Genomic DNA, 17,369 nt, shown 5'->3' with positions numbered 1-17,369 from the left:
TAGCCTTCCCAATGCGCAGGCGCGGGGCACCGAGTGGACATTTTGGTCTTTGTCCGCTGGTCAGTCGGCCTCTGGGTCCACGTGGCGTGAAAATAGGAGGTGGGATCTGGGCATCTTGGGCCGGTCGGGTTCGGGAGGTTGAAGGGGAGGATTCTGGATCTATTGGGGCGCGACGGGGGGGTGGGGGAGTGGGCTTAAGAGCTTCTGGCCTACCTGTGGGGTGGGGTTGGAGGCCTGTGAGGAGGGTTCGAACGTGCGCGACCCTCCGTTCGACCGGATGTTTGAGGTTACTGAGTGAGCAACTGGCTGCAGGATTCTGTGTGGATGCGTTAGAGAGGGAGCTGTGGGCGACCACAATCGAGGTAATAACATTTGAGCAGCACTTCCCTTGTCGAAAGTGCTGATAATAACGGTCCCGTCTTCCTGGAGCATCAATTTTACTCGACGTTTTGAAGAGGGCAGGAGCTAAGTGGGAAATAATTGAAAAATGGATTTTTATATAAAAACGCATTTCTTAACTGGGGTAGAATGCAAATCATTACGATTCCTTTTTTTTTTTAAGCAACCGAGAATGTTTCAAAGGAACTTTTTGTTTGAGAGCGTCTGTTTCGGACGACCTCAGATTCCCCTGACTTTTGGGGTATTTAAATAGGGTTGCGCCCTGGCCAGTTTGGCTCAGTGGTTAGAAAATCGGCCGGCGGACTGAAGGGTCCCGGATTCCATTCTGGCTAAGGGCACGTACCTCGGTTGCAGGCTCAGTCTCCGGACCCAGTGGGGACACGTGCGGGAGGCAACAATGGATATGTCTCTCACACATGGGTGTTTCTGTCTCTCTCCCTTCCACTCTCTCTGAAAAGCAATGGAAAAAATGTCCTCCGGTGAAGATTAGGAAAAATAAAATAAGAATAGGGCTGCTATTAAGTCCTACATAAAATATCAGCCTTGCACTTTGAGAAGCAGTGGCGTGCAGCGGAGAAAGCCCAGGATTTAGGGAGTCGGGTTTGGAGTCCTGGGTTAGACAGTTACTTCCTTCTTTGAAGGAAACTTAGTTGTTGGAATCTTTATCCGTGAGTCTGGACTAGATTCTAGGTGTCCTAACTCCTAAATGAATGGAGGTGTTCTCAGGTTGTATAAATTTTGTGAAGTAATGAAAATTATTTCTGTTTTCAAAGATGCTTTTTGCAAGGAATCCACCAGCAGTTTCCTTAACGTAATTTTTAATAAGAGAGTTAAAGTTACTGGGTACCAAATTAAAATAGACAAACAACAGCACTTAGAAGATATAATAGAAGAAAACCACTATTTACAAGAGTAATGAAGTATTCCTGAATAAACTTGAGAAATAGGCAGAACTGTTAGAAAAGAATTTAAAAATACTAAGGGGTATAGCATAAAATGTGAACACGTAGACCATGCTTCTCAATAGGAAGATGTAAAAAAACTTAAGTAAATTAAAGTATCTATAGTTGTTGCCCCTCCCAACTAGATAAGCTGATTCTGCACTTCATCTGGAAAAATGGACAATCTAAAATAGCCAGTAAAACTGAAAAAGAAAAGCAATTGTGTGGGGACCTGGAAGCCCACTGGTAACATTTGAAAATACAAATCTTTGGAAGTTAAATAGTATTAGCATGAAGCTGGCCTAGGAAGGACAATTCGGCAATATCTATAATAATTGCAAATGTATTTTTTTTGAGCCAGCGATTTCATATCTGGAAATTAATCCTACAAATGTATCTGCGTTTGCATTAAATAATACAGGTACGAGGTTGTTCTTTGCATTAATGTTTGGCATAGGAAAAGATTAGAAACAATTCTTGCTTATCATGTGGAGACTGGTTGGATAAAATAATGGTACATCTATACAACAGAATAATATGCAGCTGTAGAAAAGAATGAACAGGAAGCTTTTCTGTATGCTGACATTTGAAATAACTCCAAAAATAAAGTGAAGAAAGCAAGATGCAGAATGTATGGTATGCTTCATTTAGAGTAAGAAACGGGAAAAATAAATATATATTCAAAAGTTAGTTTTTGTTTTTTTAAAGAGGAAGTAGGCCATGGAGCCATGCTGCCTCAGTTAACTCCTTCTTCTGCCACTTTGTACCTAGGTGACCTCAGGTACTTAAACCTTGTGCCTCAGTTTCTCATCTAGTAATATAGAGAAAATAATAATAGTGCAGTGGTATCTCAGTTTTCAAATGTAATCCGTTCCGGAAGACCATTTGAGTTCTGAAACGTTTGAAAACTAGGGGATCAACAGCCGACAGCTAGGCCTCAGGATCTTGCCCTCAGTGGAAGCCATGTGGCATGTTTGATCTCTGAGGCGTGTTCAAAATCCCACAGCCTTTTGATGTATGGGACAATACTCGAACCAACTGAGCCACCCAGCCTGGGCAGTGTGTATATTCTCTGTAAGTATAGTCACAGTAACATTCCATCTGTGTCTTTAGCAGCAATGATATTCTGACACCTGACAAATTCCCATTTTGATTCTAGACCTATTCTGAGCTCCTCATCTACATATACAATTGCCTAATGGATATATCTGCTTGTATGTTACCCAGAAACCTGACACTCTGAATTTCCAAACTTGATCTCCTTCCTCTTGAAGGTTGTCTTCAGCCAACTCTGTGTACATTACTGTTTAAGGTTCTAAGCTGTCCATCTCTGTCACACCCCAGTACAAATTGGTGACTAAGCTTTTCCAACAAACGTATTGTAGATAGTATGTATGTAAATAGTAAGTTAAGTTTTTTCAGAATTTTGCTTTTTAAGTATTATTTCAACATTATAGAAAAGTTAGAATAGTACAGAGAAGTCCCATATACCCTTTATCCTAATTCACCATTTACATGTTTTTCCCCTTTATTTTTCCTTTTATCTCTCAGTATGTATTTGTGTATTTTTTTCTCTCCTCTGAAGCATTTAAGACTAAGTTGCATACATGCTCCCTTTACCTCTAAATACTTCAGCATGAATTTTTTTGAGAACAAGGACATTCTTTTTATAACCATAGTACAGTAGTCAAACTCAGAAAATTTAACATTGATACATTACTATCATTTAATCCAGTTCATATTCAGGTTTTTGTCAGTTGCTCTTATAATGACCTTAAAAGTGTTTTTTGAATTAATGGATGTACATATTTACAGGACATTTGGAATATATAGTTTCACTCAGAATATCATGTAAACAAAGTAAATATTAGGATTCCAGGAAAACTTACTGGGAGTTTTTTTTATTCCTAAATATTTTCAGAACAACTTCCTATGCATTGTATCTGTGTGGCTTTGTTCTGTTAGGCATATGTTGTTACAGTCGTAGATAGGATTGAATTCATCCAGGAATAAGGGCCTCAGTTAAAACCCTCTCAAGAACCAATGAAGGAGAGTGGTGCTAGAGAACAGTTAAAACTAGTCAGGTAAGGTGTGAACATCTTTCCTGTGTAAGTAGAATTTTAAAAGTAAGTTTTCTTCTTTGCCCATTTCAGTATGTGTGGAGGCTTAGGTGGTTTAATGAGTATGGCTTTGAAATTCAGGATTCAAATAGTCTTAGTCCTTTTGCTCATATAATTGTACTTTAATCTTTAAGGCAAAAAGGTCATTACTTTGTTTTTTTCCACAGGTACCCTTTCTTGTGCATCCCTGGAAATTGCACCCTCCTTCTCCTTCAGAAGGCCCTGAAGCCTCAGCCTGAGTTCTAGGATGGTATTTTGGCCCCAGCATTAACATTCTAGTGGTGTGTCATTTCCCCAATAGCAGGTTATAAGTTAACCAAGCTGTACGTGATTCTCCGTTGGAGCAAAAAGACAGATTGGATGGTGGAGAAAAGTGGAAAGGAAATTTGTCCAGGTGAGTGAATGACAGCCAGACAGGTTACAGTTGTTCAGTAAGCACTGACACCTGAAATGCTCTTAAGGATGTTTTCTTATAGGCCCTAGTCTTCATACCATCACTTGGTATGAATTTTTTAGATACTTGAATGACATTTCCAGTTACCATTTTTTCTGTTTCACTACTCTCCTCCTTTAGATTCTAGAGGACCATGTTCCCCTGTTATCCTTAATCTGAATGTCCACACTTGCACTTCATTTATACTGCCTCTGTAATTGCTCTCTCGTTGCTCCCTCAGTCTCGTATCCCCTGATGTGTGCAGACTCCTTTCCTCATGCATGGTCTTTTTTATAGGTTTTGAGTCTTTGCATATTGTCTGACACTTAGGTTTTTTATTACTGACCACTTTCTCTTATTCTTTCAGTGGTTAAGTGCTTCAGAATTTTATTTTACAACAGTAATCATACTTCATGTTGTCTTTTTCACCTCCCCGTTATACATCAATAAACTGCATCCCTCCTTTTTGCCCTCATGTACCTCTTTCAGAAGTTGTTGCCTTAGAAATCAGTTCTGACTTTCTGCTGTGTGTGTGTGTGTATGAATGTATGGGTCTGTATTTTTTAATTTAATACATGAGTTAGTAACAGAATTTTGAACATTAAGGTAAAAAATGAAGAAGTCTCCTCTAACCTCTGAGCTTCGGTCCTATCCTGTTTCAAAGATGCAGTCACTTTTACTTTTTATCTTTATCTTTTTAAAACATTTTAAAAATTGATTTTAGAGAGAGGAAGGGGGGGAGAGAGAGAAGGAGAGGGAGAGGGGGAGGGAGGGAGAGGGGGAGGGAGGGAGGGAGGGAGGGAGGGAGGGAGGGAGAGGGAGAGAGATTGGTTGCCTCCTGCACCAGCCCCAGCTAGAGATTGAACCTGCAACCTGAGTATGTACCCTAACTGGGAATCGAACCCTTTGGCGTACAGGATGACGCTCCAGCTGAGCCACACTGGCAGGGCAAAGTTGCAGTCACTTTTAAGAGTTTTACATATGTCCTTCATGAGGTAGTCTATGAATAAGCTAGCATATATTATGTATCCATGCTGTAAATATGAGTATATAAGAGCCCTTAGTTTTTCTTTTTATTTAAATGGTAGTATATATTGTGTATATAGTTTTGTTTTTTTGGGGGGGGTAGATTCTCTATCAACAACACATCTCCTATTAATGGCTATTTAGATTGTTTCCATGCTTATGCTATTGAAGACACAAGTGCATATACTTGTTTATATTGCTTTGCAAAGGTATGCAGATACAACTACATAGTAATTTACTATAAGTGGAAATGCTGGGCCAAAGTTATATTTATAGATTTAATAGAAATAGGCACATTGTTCTCAAAAGAAGCAAACCAATTTACATTTCTACCAATGTGGTATATTTATATTTTCAACAAGACATTTTTAAAAAGATCTAAAGAGTGTGAAAGTGGGACGTGCAGTATTTGGTGGAAGAGCATTCAGCCAGAAGGTACAAAAAGTAATGTTAAAAGCCCTGAGGCTGCGCTCAGTGTTGAATAGTGATCAGGGCAGTGTGCTGGAGCAGAGTGAACACAAAAGATTAAGATTTGGTTAGGTAACAGGCGAAATCAGACTTTGGCCTTTGTTCTGAGTGATTTGGGAGACGTCAAAGGGTTTTGAGCAGAAGAGTAATAAATAAGGTCAGAATTACATTTCAGCTGTTGTATGGAAAATAAGGTGTGTGTGGGGGGCAAGGCTAGGAGAGTAATTGGAGGCTGTTGCAGTAATCTAGGTAAGAAGGTCGTAGTTGAGCTGGCGACAGGTAATTAGATTCTTTTTAAAAAATATATATATCTTTATGGGTTTCAGAGAGAGGGACAGAGAGAGATAGAAACATCAATGATGAGAGAGTCATCATTGATCAGCTGCCTCCTGCACGCCTCCGACTGGGGATGGAGCCCACAACCCAGGCATGTGCCCTGATTGGAAATCGAACCTCCATCTCCTGGATCCTAGGTCGATGCTCAACTGATGAGCCATCCCCAGCTGGGCAGATTCTTAAAGGAATGGCTGACAGGATTGACTGACAACTCCAAGGTTTTAACTAAAAGAGGAGTTATCATTTACTGAAATAGGAAGACTTCAGTAATTTTGGAGATCAAGAGTTTTCTTTTGGACTTGTGAATTGTTATATATCTGCTGATCATATAAGTTCATATTCAGGTAGGCAGTTGGATAAACAAGTCAGGAATTTAGGGAGATAGAAAGTTGTGACCTTTTCTGTTATGCTATACTTACAAGCTGCTTTATAAAATGATGGTGTCTTTGCATTTCTCTGCTTAGTCCTACTTTTCCCACTACTCAGGGATGCAGTGGGCCCACCATCTCTCCAGCCAACATTCCTGAACTCTGTTACAGTTATAAACAAGGAGGTTTATATGGCCCTTGAGGCTGTGCCTTATGTTTTTGGAGAGCATTGTGCATGAGAGCTCTTCCTAAAAATAGGAATGGCAGCTGCCCACTCACAACCTTTCTCAGAAAACATCAGGATTATAACTAATTCCTACTCTTACAAACAGTGCAGTTTTTCTTTTTCTTTTTTTTTCTGTTTCTCTTTTTCCTTCACAGTCATGAAAAGTGGGCAGAGATGTCTTTATTTTACCATTATATAAGAAAGTATTTATGTGATGTTTGAGCCACTCCTCTAGGAATTCTCTCCTACTTCTGCTTGATTGGTGCTTTGATGACCTTAGATGTTGCTTTATCTTTCTGTTGTTCCATCTTTTTCTTCTCTCTCTCCTCTTGCTGGAGTTGGCTCCTAGAATACTGCATTCTGTCTTTCCTTTTTCCCTGTATAAATTAATTCCCAGAAAGGACTCATCCATTCTGAAGTTAGAAGTAATTCTTTTTATAATACCAATTTTTATTTTGGCACCTCCAACTTTTTTGTCTTGCCTGTCATAATATTACCTGTTTATAGGATAAACAGCTGTCTAACTGACTTCATTCTTATTGTGTCAGACAGTGAAATCGTTAATATCCTACTCAAAACAGATTTCAGCTCATTATTTTCAGGTCCAGAGATCACTTCAAACCAGTTTCTTATGTCTGGGTTATTTCTTTTCCTCATGGTCCTGTGATATGATTGGTCAAGCCTTTAAAAAGATAAACTAGTCTAATCAAGAAGTGATGTATTAACCATATGAATATATTTGAATCTTGGCCTTTGATTGTGAAATGCTGTACTCCTATATCATTTAAGCCTGTTACTTCCTCTTTTATTAATGTCTCTTCTGATCGTCCATGCTACTTAGCAGTTTCCACAGAAATTTAGATGTTCTTAGTAAATACTATCATATTTTTATAATTTGATGTCTGGAATTATAAACCAATTGAAAGGAAGGCCCACATTTTATTCTTACTGTCCTCAGTTTTGATTACATATAAGCTACTTGTTAAATAATCTTCCTCAATTTTTTAAAACTGTAGAAGTTTTTTTTTTATGATTTATTGATTTGAGAGAGAGAGAAGGGAGAGGGAGGAAGAGAGAGAAACATTGGTAGGTTGCCTCTCCTACATGCCCCGACCAGAGATTGCACCCGCAACCTGTTATGTGCCCTCCCTGGGAATCAAACTAGCGACCTTTTGAGTGTATGGGATGACACTCCCAACCAACTGAGCCACACTGGCCAGAGCCTCAGTTTTTTTGTCTTAGGAATTTTCAGACATTGAAAGAATAGTTGCCCAGCTGGGCGTGGCTCAGCGGTTGAGTGTCGACCTAGGCGATCGGGGTTCGATTCCCAGTCAGGGCACATGCCCGGGTTGTGGCTCGATCAATGACTCTCTTATCATTGATGTTTCTGTCTGTCTCTCTCTCACTCTCCTTTCTTCTCTCTGAAATCAATAAAGATATATTTAAAAAAAAAAGGCATTTCTCTTAGAAAAAAAAGAATAGTGATCTTTTACATGCCCACCACATAGATTCAGTAATTAATATTTTAGCACATTTGTTTTATGTGTCAGATCCCTGTGCATGTGTATTGTGTGCTGAAATGTGACACTTCACTCCTAAAAAATTAAGTATGCATTTTATAAAAATAGTAGCATTCTCTTATATAACCAAAATATCATTATCACATCTTAAACGATTAACCATAATACCCTAACATTACGTAATATTCATTTTACATTTTTCAAGCTATATCCCAAATACCTTCTATAGCACTTTTTAAAGTGCCAGAATCCAGTCAAGGTTTAAACTTTGAATTTGGTTGTCTTTTTCATCTTTAATGTCTGAACTGTTGTCCCCTCCTTTTGTCCCTGCTTAATATTGCTCCTGATACTTAAAAAATACTTACTGTCAGCCATTCAAAGAAAAGAGAACCATTAATGCAATCCAGTATCTCAGACTTAATTAGATAGAAATTGGGGTATAAAAATATTTTATATGACATATTTTAGGAAAAGTGAATCTGATTGTGATTAAAAGTTCAGGGAGCCCTGGCTGGTATGGCTCAGTGGTTAATGTCTGCCCATGCACCAAAGGGTCACTGGTTTGATTCCTGGTCAAGGGCATGTACCTGTGTTGCAGGTTCAATCCCTGGCCCTGGTCGGGGTGCATGCAGGAGGCAACCAATTGATGTCTGTCTCTCTGTCTCTCTTTTTCTCCCACCTTCTCTCGTCCTCCCTCCCACTCTCTCTTAAAAAAAAAAAAGGGGGCAGTGAAAAAAACATCCTTGAGTGAGGATTAAAGTTCAGAGAATATGCATAAATGCATAACCCATGGACACAGACAATAGTGTGATGAAGGCCTGGGAGGGTGGAGAGGGTCAATGGGGGTGGGAGAGGGGGACATCCGTAATACTTTCAACAATAAAGATAAATGAAAAGTAAAAGTTCAGGGAAAGATGTTTATAAATAACAGATAAGAGTGAAGTCTTTTTAGGAGCTGCTTCCAGGAGGTCTTATAGATTGAAAGAATAGGAGAGGTCAGAAGCACATCAGGAACATGGTGTGCATGAATGTTACTCTTTTATTACATACTTAATATGCTTGGCAGGCTCTTCCTCAGGGTCTGTGAACTTGTTTAATTTCTGCTTAGAATGTTCTTAGCTATAAGAATCCTTATCTTCCTTCATGTTTTGAATCTTGCCTTATAGGCTACTGTATCTAAAATTGAAACTCTACTCCTTCCCTATTTGTTTTTCATAGTTATTTATTTATAAACAAATCATTTATTTGTTTATTATTTATCCACTAGAATGTAAACTTAACGAGGGCAGAGAATTTTGTCAGTTTTGTTCAATTCTGTTTATCCCTAGAGCTTAGAACTGTGCCAGGCACATATTAAGGAGAGAAAAAAGTATTTGTTGAATGAATAATGAGAACTGTTTTGAGCAGTTGTTCTCAAACTTTTTGGTCTCTTTACATTTTTAAAAAAATAACAGCTTTATTGAGATATAATTCACATCACATAGTCTATCCTTTTAGGATGTACAATTCAGTGGTTTGTAGTATATTCAATTCACAAAGTTGTGTAGCCATCACCATCATCAAATTTCAGAACATTTTTATTACCACTAAAGGAAACCCAGTACCCATTAGCAGTAATCTTTACATTCTTTTTTTTTTTCTTTTTTTTTAATCCTCATGCGAGGATATGTTCTTATTGATCTTTTTAGAAAGGGAGGGAGGGAGAAACATCCATGTGAGAGAAACATCGATTGGTTGCCTCCTGTATGCTCCAGGACCAGGGATTGAACCGCAACCTAGGTATGTACCCTGACTGGGAATTGAACCCACAACCTTTTGGTGCACGGGACAATAGTCCCACTAACTGAGCCACCTAGCCATAGCTAATCTTTATATTCTTAAAACTTGAGGACCCCAAAGACCTCTGGTTTATATGGACTTCAGTGATAATTTACCTTATTTAAAAGTAAAATCAAGAATCTTAAAAACATTTATTAACTTATTTAAAAATAACACAAATAATCCATTACATGCAAACTTGTATTATATTTCTTATTTTTAAATTTTGTTTATTAGTTGATTTTAGAGAGAGAGAAACATTGATTTATTGTTTCACTAATTTATGCATTCATTGGTTGATTCTTTTTTTAAAAAAATATATCTTTATTGACTTCAGAGAGAAGAAAGGAGAGGGAGAGAGAGAGATAGAAACATCAATGATGAGAGAGTCATTGATCAAGCCCCCAACCGGGGCATGTGCCCTGACCAGGAATCGAACCCCGATCGCCTGGATTCCAGGTCGATGCTCAACCGCTGAGCCACTCCCGGCCGGGCCATTGGTTGATTCTTGTATGTACCCTGACTAGTGATCAAACCCGTAACCTTGGCATATTGGCACAACGCTTTAATCAACTGAGCTACCAGGCCAGCGCCTATTAACATTTCTTAATAAAAATAAGTTTTCCAAAATCAAAAAAGGTAGTGAGAAGAGTGACAAATTGTTTTGCACATTTGTAAATATCTGACTGACTGACTTAATAGAAGACAGCTGGAATCTTATTTTTGCTGTTGTAACCTGTTGTTTCGGTTAAAGTATTTAAAAAAATTGTGGCTTCATACAGATGTAGTTAGAAAAAGGAGAAGTATTTTAAAAGAACCTTTTTGTGTAATTGTGGATATTTTTTGGTATTCCTCCAACACAAGTAGCCTTTTTTTTTTTTTCAAGATTAGCCTCAATGTGGAATTTGAAATTTTAACAAATTTTTTCATTCTTTTACAGGAAATCCATATCTTAAACTTTTGGTCTATCTTAAACTTTGGATTTCTCACCCACGCATGATTTTGTAACATCATGCAGTGGTCAGTTGAGTTATGCAGATCTTTTAAATATTGACATACCTTATATAACATCAAAATATGTTTTGTTAACATCACCACCAATATCATTAGGAAAGTCTTTTAAGAATTTGGAAGCTATCAATCTTGTGAAGGATACCAATTTTCAAAAATTCTAATTTTTTTTTGAAAACTCAAGTTTTATCATTGGCAACATATACTGTCAGTTTTTTCCTTTAAAGGATTGTCTTACTTTGTTCTTTCTGAAGATAGTCCCTAACAATCTATACCCAGATCTGAATAATCAGTCTTTAAGGCAGTCATCAATTTATTTAAAGCAAGTTAATGGTGCCCGTGAAAAAGTGGCTAGTTTAGCTTACAACTTGAAAGATTTGCCTAGGTATACAACACATACGTATATATGTGTATATGTATACAGTTATTTATACATGTTATGTGTGTATATATATCATGTATATAGTATATATGTACATATTTGTATAATTTGCTTTTCATGGAATTTATTAGTTAATCCTCAGCAGAGGATATTTTTTCCATTGGCTTTTCTTTGTCTTTATTGTTGAGAATATTACAGATGTCTCCTCTTTATCCCAACTGATCCCCTCCACCCCACATCCACCCCACCCCACCCCCATCCACTGATTTTTAAAAAGAGTGGAGGGAGGAATGGGGGGGAGAGAGAGAGAAACATGAATGCGAGAGAGAGACATTGATCGGCTGCTTCCCATACATGCCCTTTTTGGGGCTGAGGATCAAACCTGCAACCCAGATATGTGCCCTTAACCAGCAATCGAACCTGTGACTCTTTGGTGTGCAGACGGATGCTCTAACCTCTGAGCCACACCAGCCAGGACCATGGAATTTATTTTTGCCTCACTTTTTGTTTGCTTGGTTTTCTATATTTAGCACAGACTCTCTTGAACTTCAGAATAGTTAAAAATCCTCTCAGTACTAGTTTCTTCATTGTCAAATGCATTGGGAAATCTCCCCATTTTTCCCCCTTCAAGATACTACTACTAGAATTTTTGTCCTACTTCAGTCTGGGCTAGCTGTATTCTTTTGTCTTTTATTTAATGTGAGGGTTTTGTTTTTGTTTTTTAAATTTATTGATTTGAGAGAGACATCAATCTGTTCCACCTGTGCACTCATTGGTTGATTCCTGTATGTGCCCTGACTGAGGATCGAACCTGCAACCATGGCCCATCGGTACAACGCTCCAACCAACTAAGCTACTGGGCCAGGGCTGGGTTGGCTGTATTCTGACCTGATAGCTCTTATCTTAATAGTTTTTCATCATCATCATCATAGAAATTTACTCAGCTGTTCTATGTATTACCTTGGTTTATCCTCTGAATTTGTCTTCTTAAAGCTTGTACCAAGTAATGATCTTGTGCTTGAATTTCATTGGCCAAACAAGGTACCTCACCATACCTGAGTGCCCTAGGTGAGAAACAGTGTAATCCTTCTGCATTAAGGAGACCCTGTTATTGATGAATAGTAATACAGCCTACCTCACCTTCCCCCTCTCCCTCCAGTCTAATTTCTAAGGGGACTTCTTCTTTCTGTTTGTCACTTAAAAAATTCTGTTTGTTTCACTGATGAAATATAGTCATAACTGTGATTGGTTTTAGGGTTCTGTTGTTTCCTTTGCCTTTTATTTCCTTAGAGTTTTCTTTTTCTCTTGATGTTGATCTTTCATGTTTGTGGGGTTCCTCAAATGTATGTGGAATATTGGCTACACAGTCGTATTTAAAAATTATTCACTAACAGGTAAGCTGTTTTGTGCCTGGGTGCTTCTAATCCTCTGGTAGGCTTCAATGGATGAAAAGAAAAATGCCTTGACCCAGGGTTTCCTCCTTACAGAAGGATTATATTGTTTTTATTCTCAAGAACTTAGATGTAGCCAGATCTTTTGTTATGGCAAAATAAATGAATACAAGCAACAAGTATTATCTTGGAGGGGCATTGTACTAAGGTTTTTTTATGACCCTTTCAGTTTGTCCAGAGAAAGATCCTTTCATATTCTGCCCTTAGGTGTATGTATACCTGGTTGCCAACATTTTTTTGTTTATTTTTCATCAGCTGCAGAATGGTGCTGAAGGTCTCACCATATTATATACAGATTTAGTCATTGGTTTCAGTATAGCACCTCTTCCATGACATTTCATTTGCTGGGTGTCCCCTGAATCTGGAGCTTCTCTGATTAAATATCTGCAAAGTATAATTTCCATTTCATATAAAGGAGTGGTCCTTTGTCCTCCTCACTGGGAGAGTAGAGGTCCAGCTGCACCGTATACAATATATTTTTTCATCCACCATCCTTTATTCCTTGTTCTGAGGTACTTGATTTCCCTCCATTTTCTGAGTGTTTTTTCTGATTTGTGGCACAGATTGGCTTGCTTGAACTTGGCATCCTTGTCTGCAGTACCTTTACGTTATCTGAACTTCTCAGCTTTGTGTTGAAAATCTTCCATTTGCTTTATGTTATAAAAAATTTTGTTAATATCTGTGTATGTTGATGTCTTCTATCATAATATATCCCATTTTCTTGTGAGTTTAGGCTGTTTTCCCTTTTGTCATTTAATGGAGTTTAGGGAGGAAGCAATTGTTGGTTATTCCTTTCCCTTTCTTAGGTATCACAGGTAGACTTTCTCAACTTTATGTGGTCATCTTTTTATCCTATTTATTGATGCCTCATTGTTTACATTCATTGCTGAATTATGAAATGAGAAAGGTTATTTTTCAAGAGTAATCTAAGTTTTGTATACTGATATATGTTAATTTTCTACCCAGATATCCTTTCCAAGGGTTTCTTCTCAAAATTTAGTTGGAGACATTGGTTATTAGGCTATTTTAACATTGTGAAATGGGCTAACAGAGTTAATCCTGAAAAGCACAATCTAAAGTTTTATTGCTAGTAATGGTAAAGTCATAAATAATGACAATAACATGATGCTAACATTTATTGAGTGCTTGCCATGTGCCAGCCACAGTTTTAAGCCTTTTATACATTAATTCCTTTAAATGATGATTCTTTGTACTCCATTTTAGAAGAAGCCTAAGAAGGTGATGAGCAGATAGAGAGGCAACAAGACTTGGGAGGCAAGTTGCATCCATCTGCAGTACAGACTGAAGAAAAAAGCAGTGAATATAAGAAAATTGGAAAAATACTTCCTCTGATTTCAGAACTTTTATCTTTTAAGGCAACATTCTTTTTAACTTAACCTAGAAAGAATTTGAAACACAATTTAGACTTAATCATGGGGGCCATTGTGTAGGAATGAATCATCAATTTTATTGATTTGGAAATCCTGCCACAGCTTGCTTTTTCTGGTAATAACCCTCTTTAAGTGTAAATCAGTGTGGAAATACCTTCAGTTAAAAAAGTTTGAACCCCATCAGATACCACAACATTCATATTGGATTCATACCCTATGAAGTTACTGAATGTGGGAAAATTTCCACTCACTCATGTGCCATACCTTATGAAATACAGAAGTCAGGTTGGAGAGAAACCCTGTGATTCTAAGAAATATTGAAAAGCCTTTAGCTAGGTGACATCTCATCGAACAGAAAAAAATTTATACTGAAGAGAAACCAATGAATGTAACAAAAGTTCACTGAGTATACTTGGAGAGAAAGCTTTGATCGCAGTATGGTAAAGTTTTCTCTCAAACATCCCTTACTTTACATTTGAAAGGTCATACACAGAGAAGCCCTACCAATGTAAGAAATGCAGAAATACCTTCAGCCAAAAGTAAGTCCTCATTCATCAAGAAATTCATACTGGAAAGAAAACTTGTGAATGTGGGAAAGCTTCCATTCAGATGTCACACCTCAGTCAGCAGAAAATTTGCAGTGGGGAAAACCCCTTTGCTTGTAAGGTATGTGGGAAAGTCTTCAGCCACAAGTCAAATCTCACTGAGCATGAGCATTTTCATAATAGAGAGAAACCTTTTGAATGTAATGAATGTGGAAAAGCCTTCAGCCAAAAGCAGTATGTCATTAAACATCAGAACACCCATACTGGAGAGAAGCTTTTTGAATGTAACGAATGTGGGAAATCCTTCAGCCAGAAGGAAAACCTTCTTACCCATCAGAAAATCCACACTGGAGAGAAACCTTTTGAGTGTAAGGATTGTGGGAAAGCTTTCATTCAGAAGTCAAACCTCATCAGACACCAGAGAACTCACACAGGAGAGAAACCCTTTGTATGTAAGGAGTGTGGAAAAACCTTCAGTGGCAAATCTAACCTTACTGAACATGAGAAAATTCACATTGGAGAGAAACCTTTTAAATGCAGTGAATGTGGAACAGCTTTTGGTCAGAAGAAGTATCTCATAAAACATCAAAACATTCACACTGGAGAGAAACCTTACGAATGTAATGAATGTGGAAAAGCCTTCTCTCAACGAACATCACTTATTGTACATGTGAGAATTCATTCAGGTGATAAGCCTTATGAATGCAATGTATGTGGAAAAGCCTTCTCTCAAAGTTCGTCTCTTACTGTGCATGCGAGAAGCCATACAGGTGAGAAGCCCTATGGATGTAATGAGTGTGGGAAAGCTTTCTCTCAATTCTCAACCCTTGCTCTGCATTTGAGAATTCACACAGGTAAGAAGCCTTATCAATGTAGTGAATGTGGGAAAGCTTTCAGCCAGAAGTCACACCACATTAGACACCAGAAAATTCATACTCATTAAAAATGCTGTAAATACCTTGAAAATGGAAAAGCATTCATCAGGGATTTACACCTCATAGCAAGCACATCGGAAGTAATCATTCTGAAGGAAACTGTCACAAATGAAGGAAACAAAAGCTAAAAACTTATGGGACACCAGAGAATTCATACTGAAAAGAAAAACAAAAGTCCTGTGCCCATCAAAAAAACCTACAGCAAAAGTAATGCTGAAACTTTAGATGCGTTTCCACTAAAATTGGGAATGGGAAACATGCTTGTTTTCATTACTGTCTGCCTAGATCTAGAAATCTTCACCAGTGTAGTAGTAAAAATAAGTTGTAAATATTGGAAAGGAAAATACTTTCATGCTATTGTTTTAGCAGAACAGAAGAGATTCTGGAATACCTATGCATTTATTAGAATTTAGAATAGGATAGACATGGCATCAGGAGGTGAGAAGATAATGGGACTGTTTAAAAAGTGATTTGGAGATAATTTTTTCTCCAAGGAAGGAAATAAAGACCATGAACTATGCACAAAGGTAAGATCCATGGGGATTAAAAACAGGAATATGAAAAAGCTGTATACTAAAATGGTTATGACCTTGGGAGTAGGGAAACATTCCTTATAATAAATGAAAAATACCTAACTTTTCTACTCTGAGTTTGTATGCTCAGGAAATTTGTACCAGGCTATTTGCTGTGGCATGATTTGTAGTAGCTATAAATTGGAAACAATTTAAATGCCCATCAGGAATAAAGTAGAAAGTACTTGTGGTGGGATACTATGTACCTGTAAAATGTAACAAATGAGATCTACATGTATTACAGAGAAAGGTATCAAAAATGTTGAGGGCAAAAATGAAGTTACAGAATGATACATCTAATACCATGACATTTTTGTAAATTTGAATAGAAACTTCCCTCACAGAATTCAGTACTATATATTGGTAACAGATACATATATGTATGTACGTATGTATGTTTTTAATATGTTTTTGAAGTGGATTTGAAGGATACAGACCAAACTCTTGATAGTGGTTGCCTGAGAAGAGTTGAAAGGGGAAGGGGATGAGTGTGGGAGGGGTGGAGGGTTGGTTAAAGGGGACTTCATTATTTTATATATAAACATCAATTTCTCTTAAAAACAAAAGAGACTGCAAGTAAATATATATATCAAAATACTGGATAGTTCTGGACTGTGGTATATGGATATCTTGTCTTATTTTTTTGTATTTTTCTGTATTTTTAAATTTTCTCAAAATTAATAAGGATGGGGTGAGGATGGGAACACTGTACCTATAGAAATCATGTTTCAATGGATTTATTCCCAATCAAATGCTAAACTTTTTATAGAAAATATTTCTAAAATTTTATCAATGATGAGTGGATGGACTTGTTCTCTATGTAGTATGAAATTATCTATTTTATTAAAATTAAAAATGATAGCAAAATCCAAATCAGTTTCATTTATTTATACATGTTAGTGTATACTGTATGGTTGGTCTACATGTTTCTAACATTTTGCAACATATCATTTAAGCTTAGAAAATTATGAGAACTTTTAGTTAAATAAGGATACATGCACAAACAATATAATTTGTTTTATTATTTTTAATAAAAAATATGTTTTTATTGATTTCAGAGAGAGGAAGGGAGAAAGAGAGAGACACCAATGATAAAAAGTCACTCACTGATCAGCTGCCTTCCGCACGCCCCCTGCTGGGGATTGAGCCTGCAACCTGGACATGTTCCCTAATTGGGAATTGAACTGTGATCCCCTGGTTCATGGGTCGATGCTCAATCACTGAGCCATGCCAGGCCTGGCTAACCTGTCTATTTAGATAAACTTTTTGGAATGTCAAGTTTACTGACCTGCAGATTTCTGTGGGAACAGTTTATATCCATTAAAAACAAAAGTTTTTGATTGTTTTATTTTTAAAAAGAAAACCATTTAACTGCCCACAACTTCCACAGTTTGAGTTAACTGCTAACACCTGGATCTTAATTATTA

At 37.4% G+C, this 17,369-nt stretch overlaps 1 protein-coding gene across 1 annotated transcript; it reads left to right on the top strand.

Moving 5' to 3' along the window:
• ZNF146 (zinc finger protein 146) lies at positions 1-16,815 on the top strand. The gene is made up of 3 exons (XM_016220965.2): positions 1-99; positions 3,628-3,854; positions 13,724-16,815. Exon 3 carries the CDS (start codon positions 14,500-14,502, stop codon positions 15,376-15,378), a length of 879 nt encoding a protein of 292 aa, XP_016076451.1. The 5' UTR covers positions 1-99; positions 3,628-3,854; positions 13,724-14,499; the 3' UTR covers positions 15,379-16,815.
• The last annotated feature ends 554 nt before the right edge of the window (positions 16,816-17,369 follow it).

The sequence above is a fragment of the Miniopterus natalensis genome, chromosome 18 (assembly GCF_054644295.1).
Source record: "Miniopterus natalensis isolate mMinNat1 chromosome 18, mMinNat1.hap1, whole genome shotgun sequence".
Lineage (NCBI taxonomy): Eukaryota > Metazoa > Chordata > Mammalia > Chiroptera > Miniopteridae > Miniopterus > Miniopterus natalensis.
The sequence above is the reverse complement of the archived record's forward strand: the minus strand, read 5'-3'. Positions and strand labels throughout refer to the sequence as shown.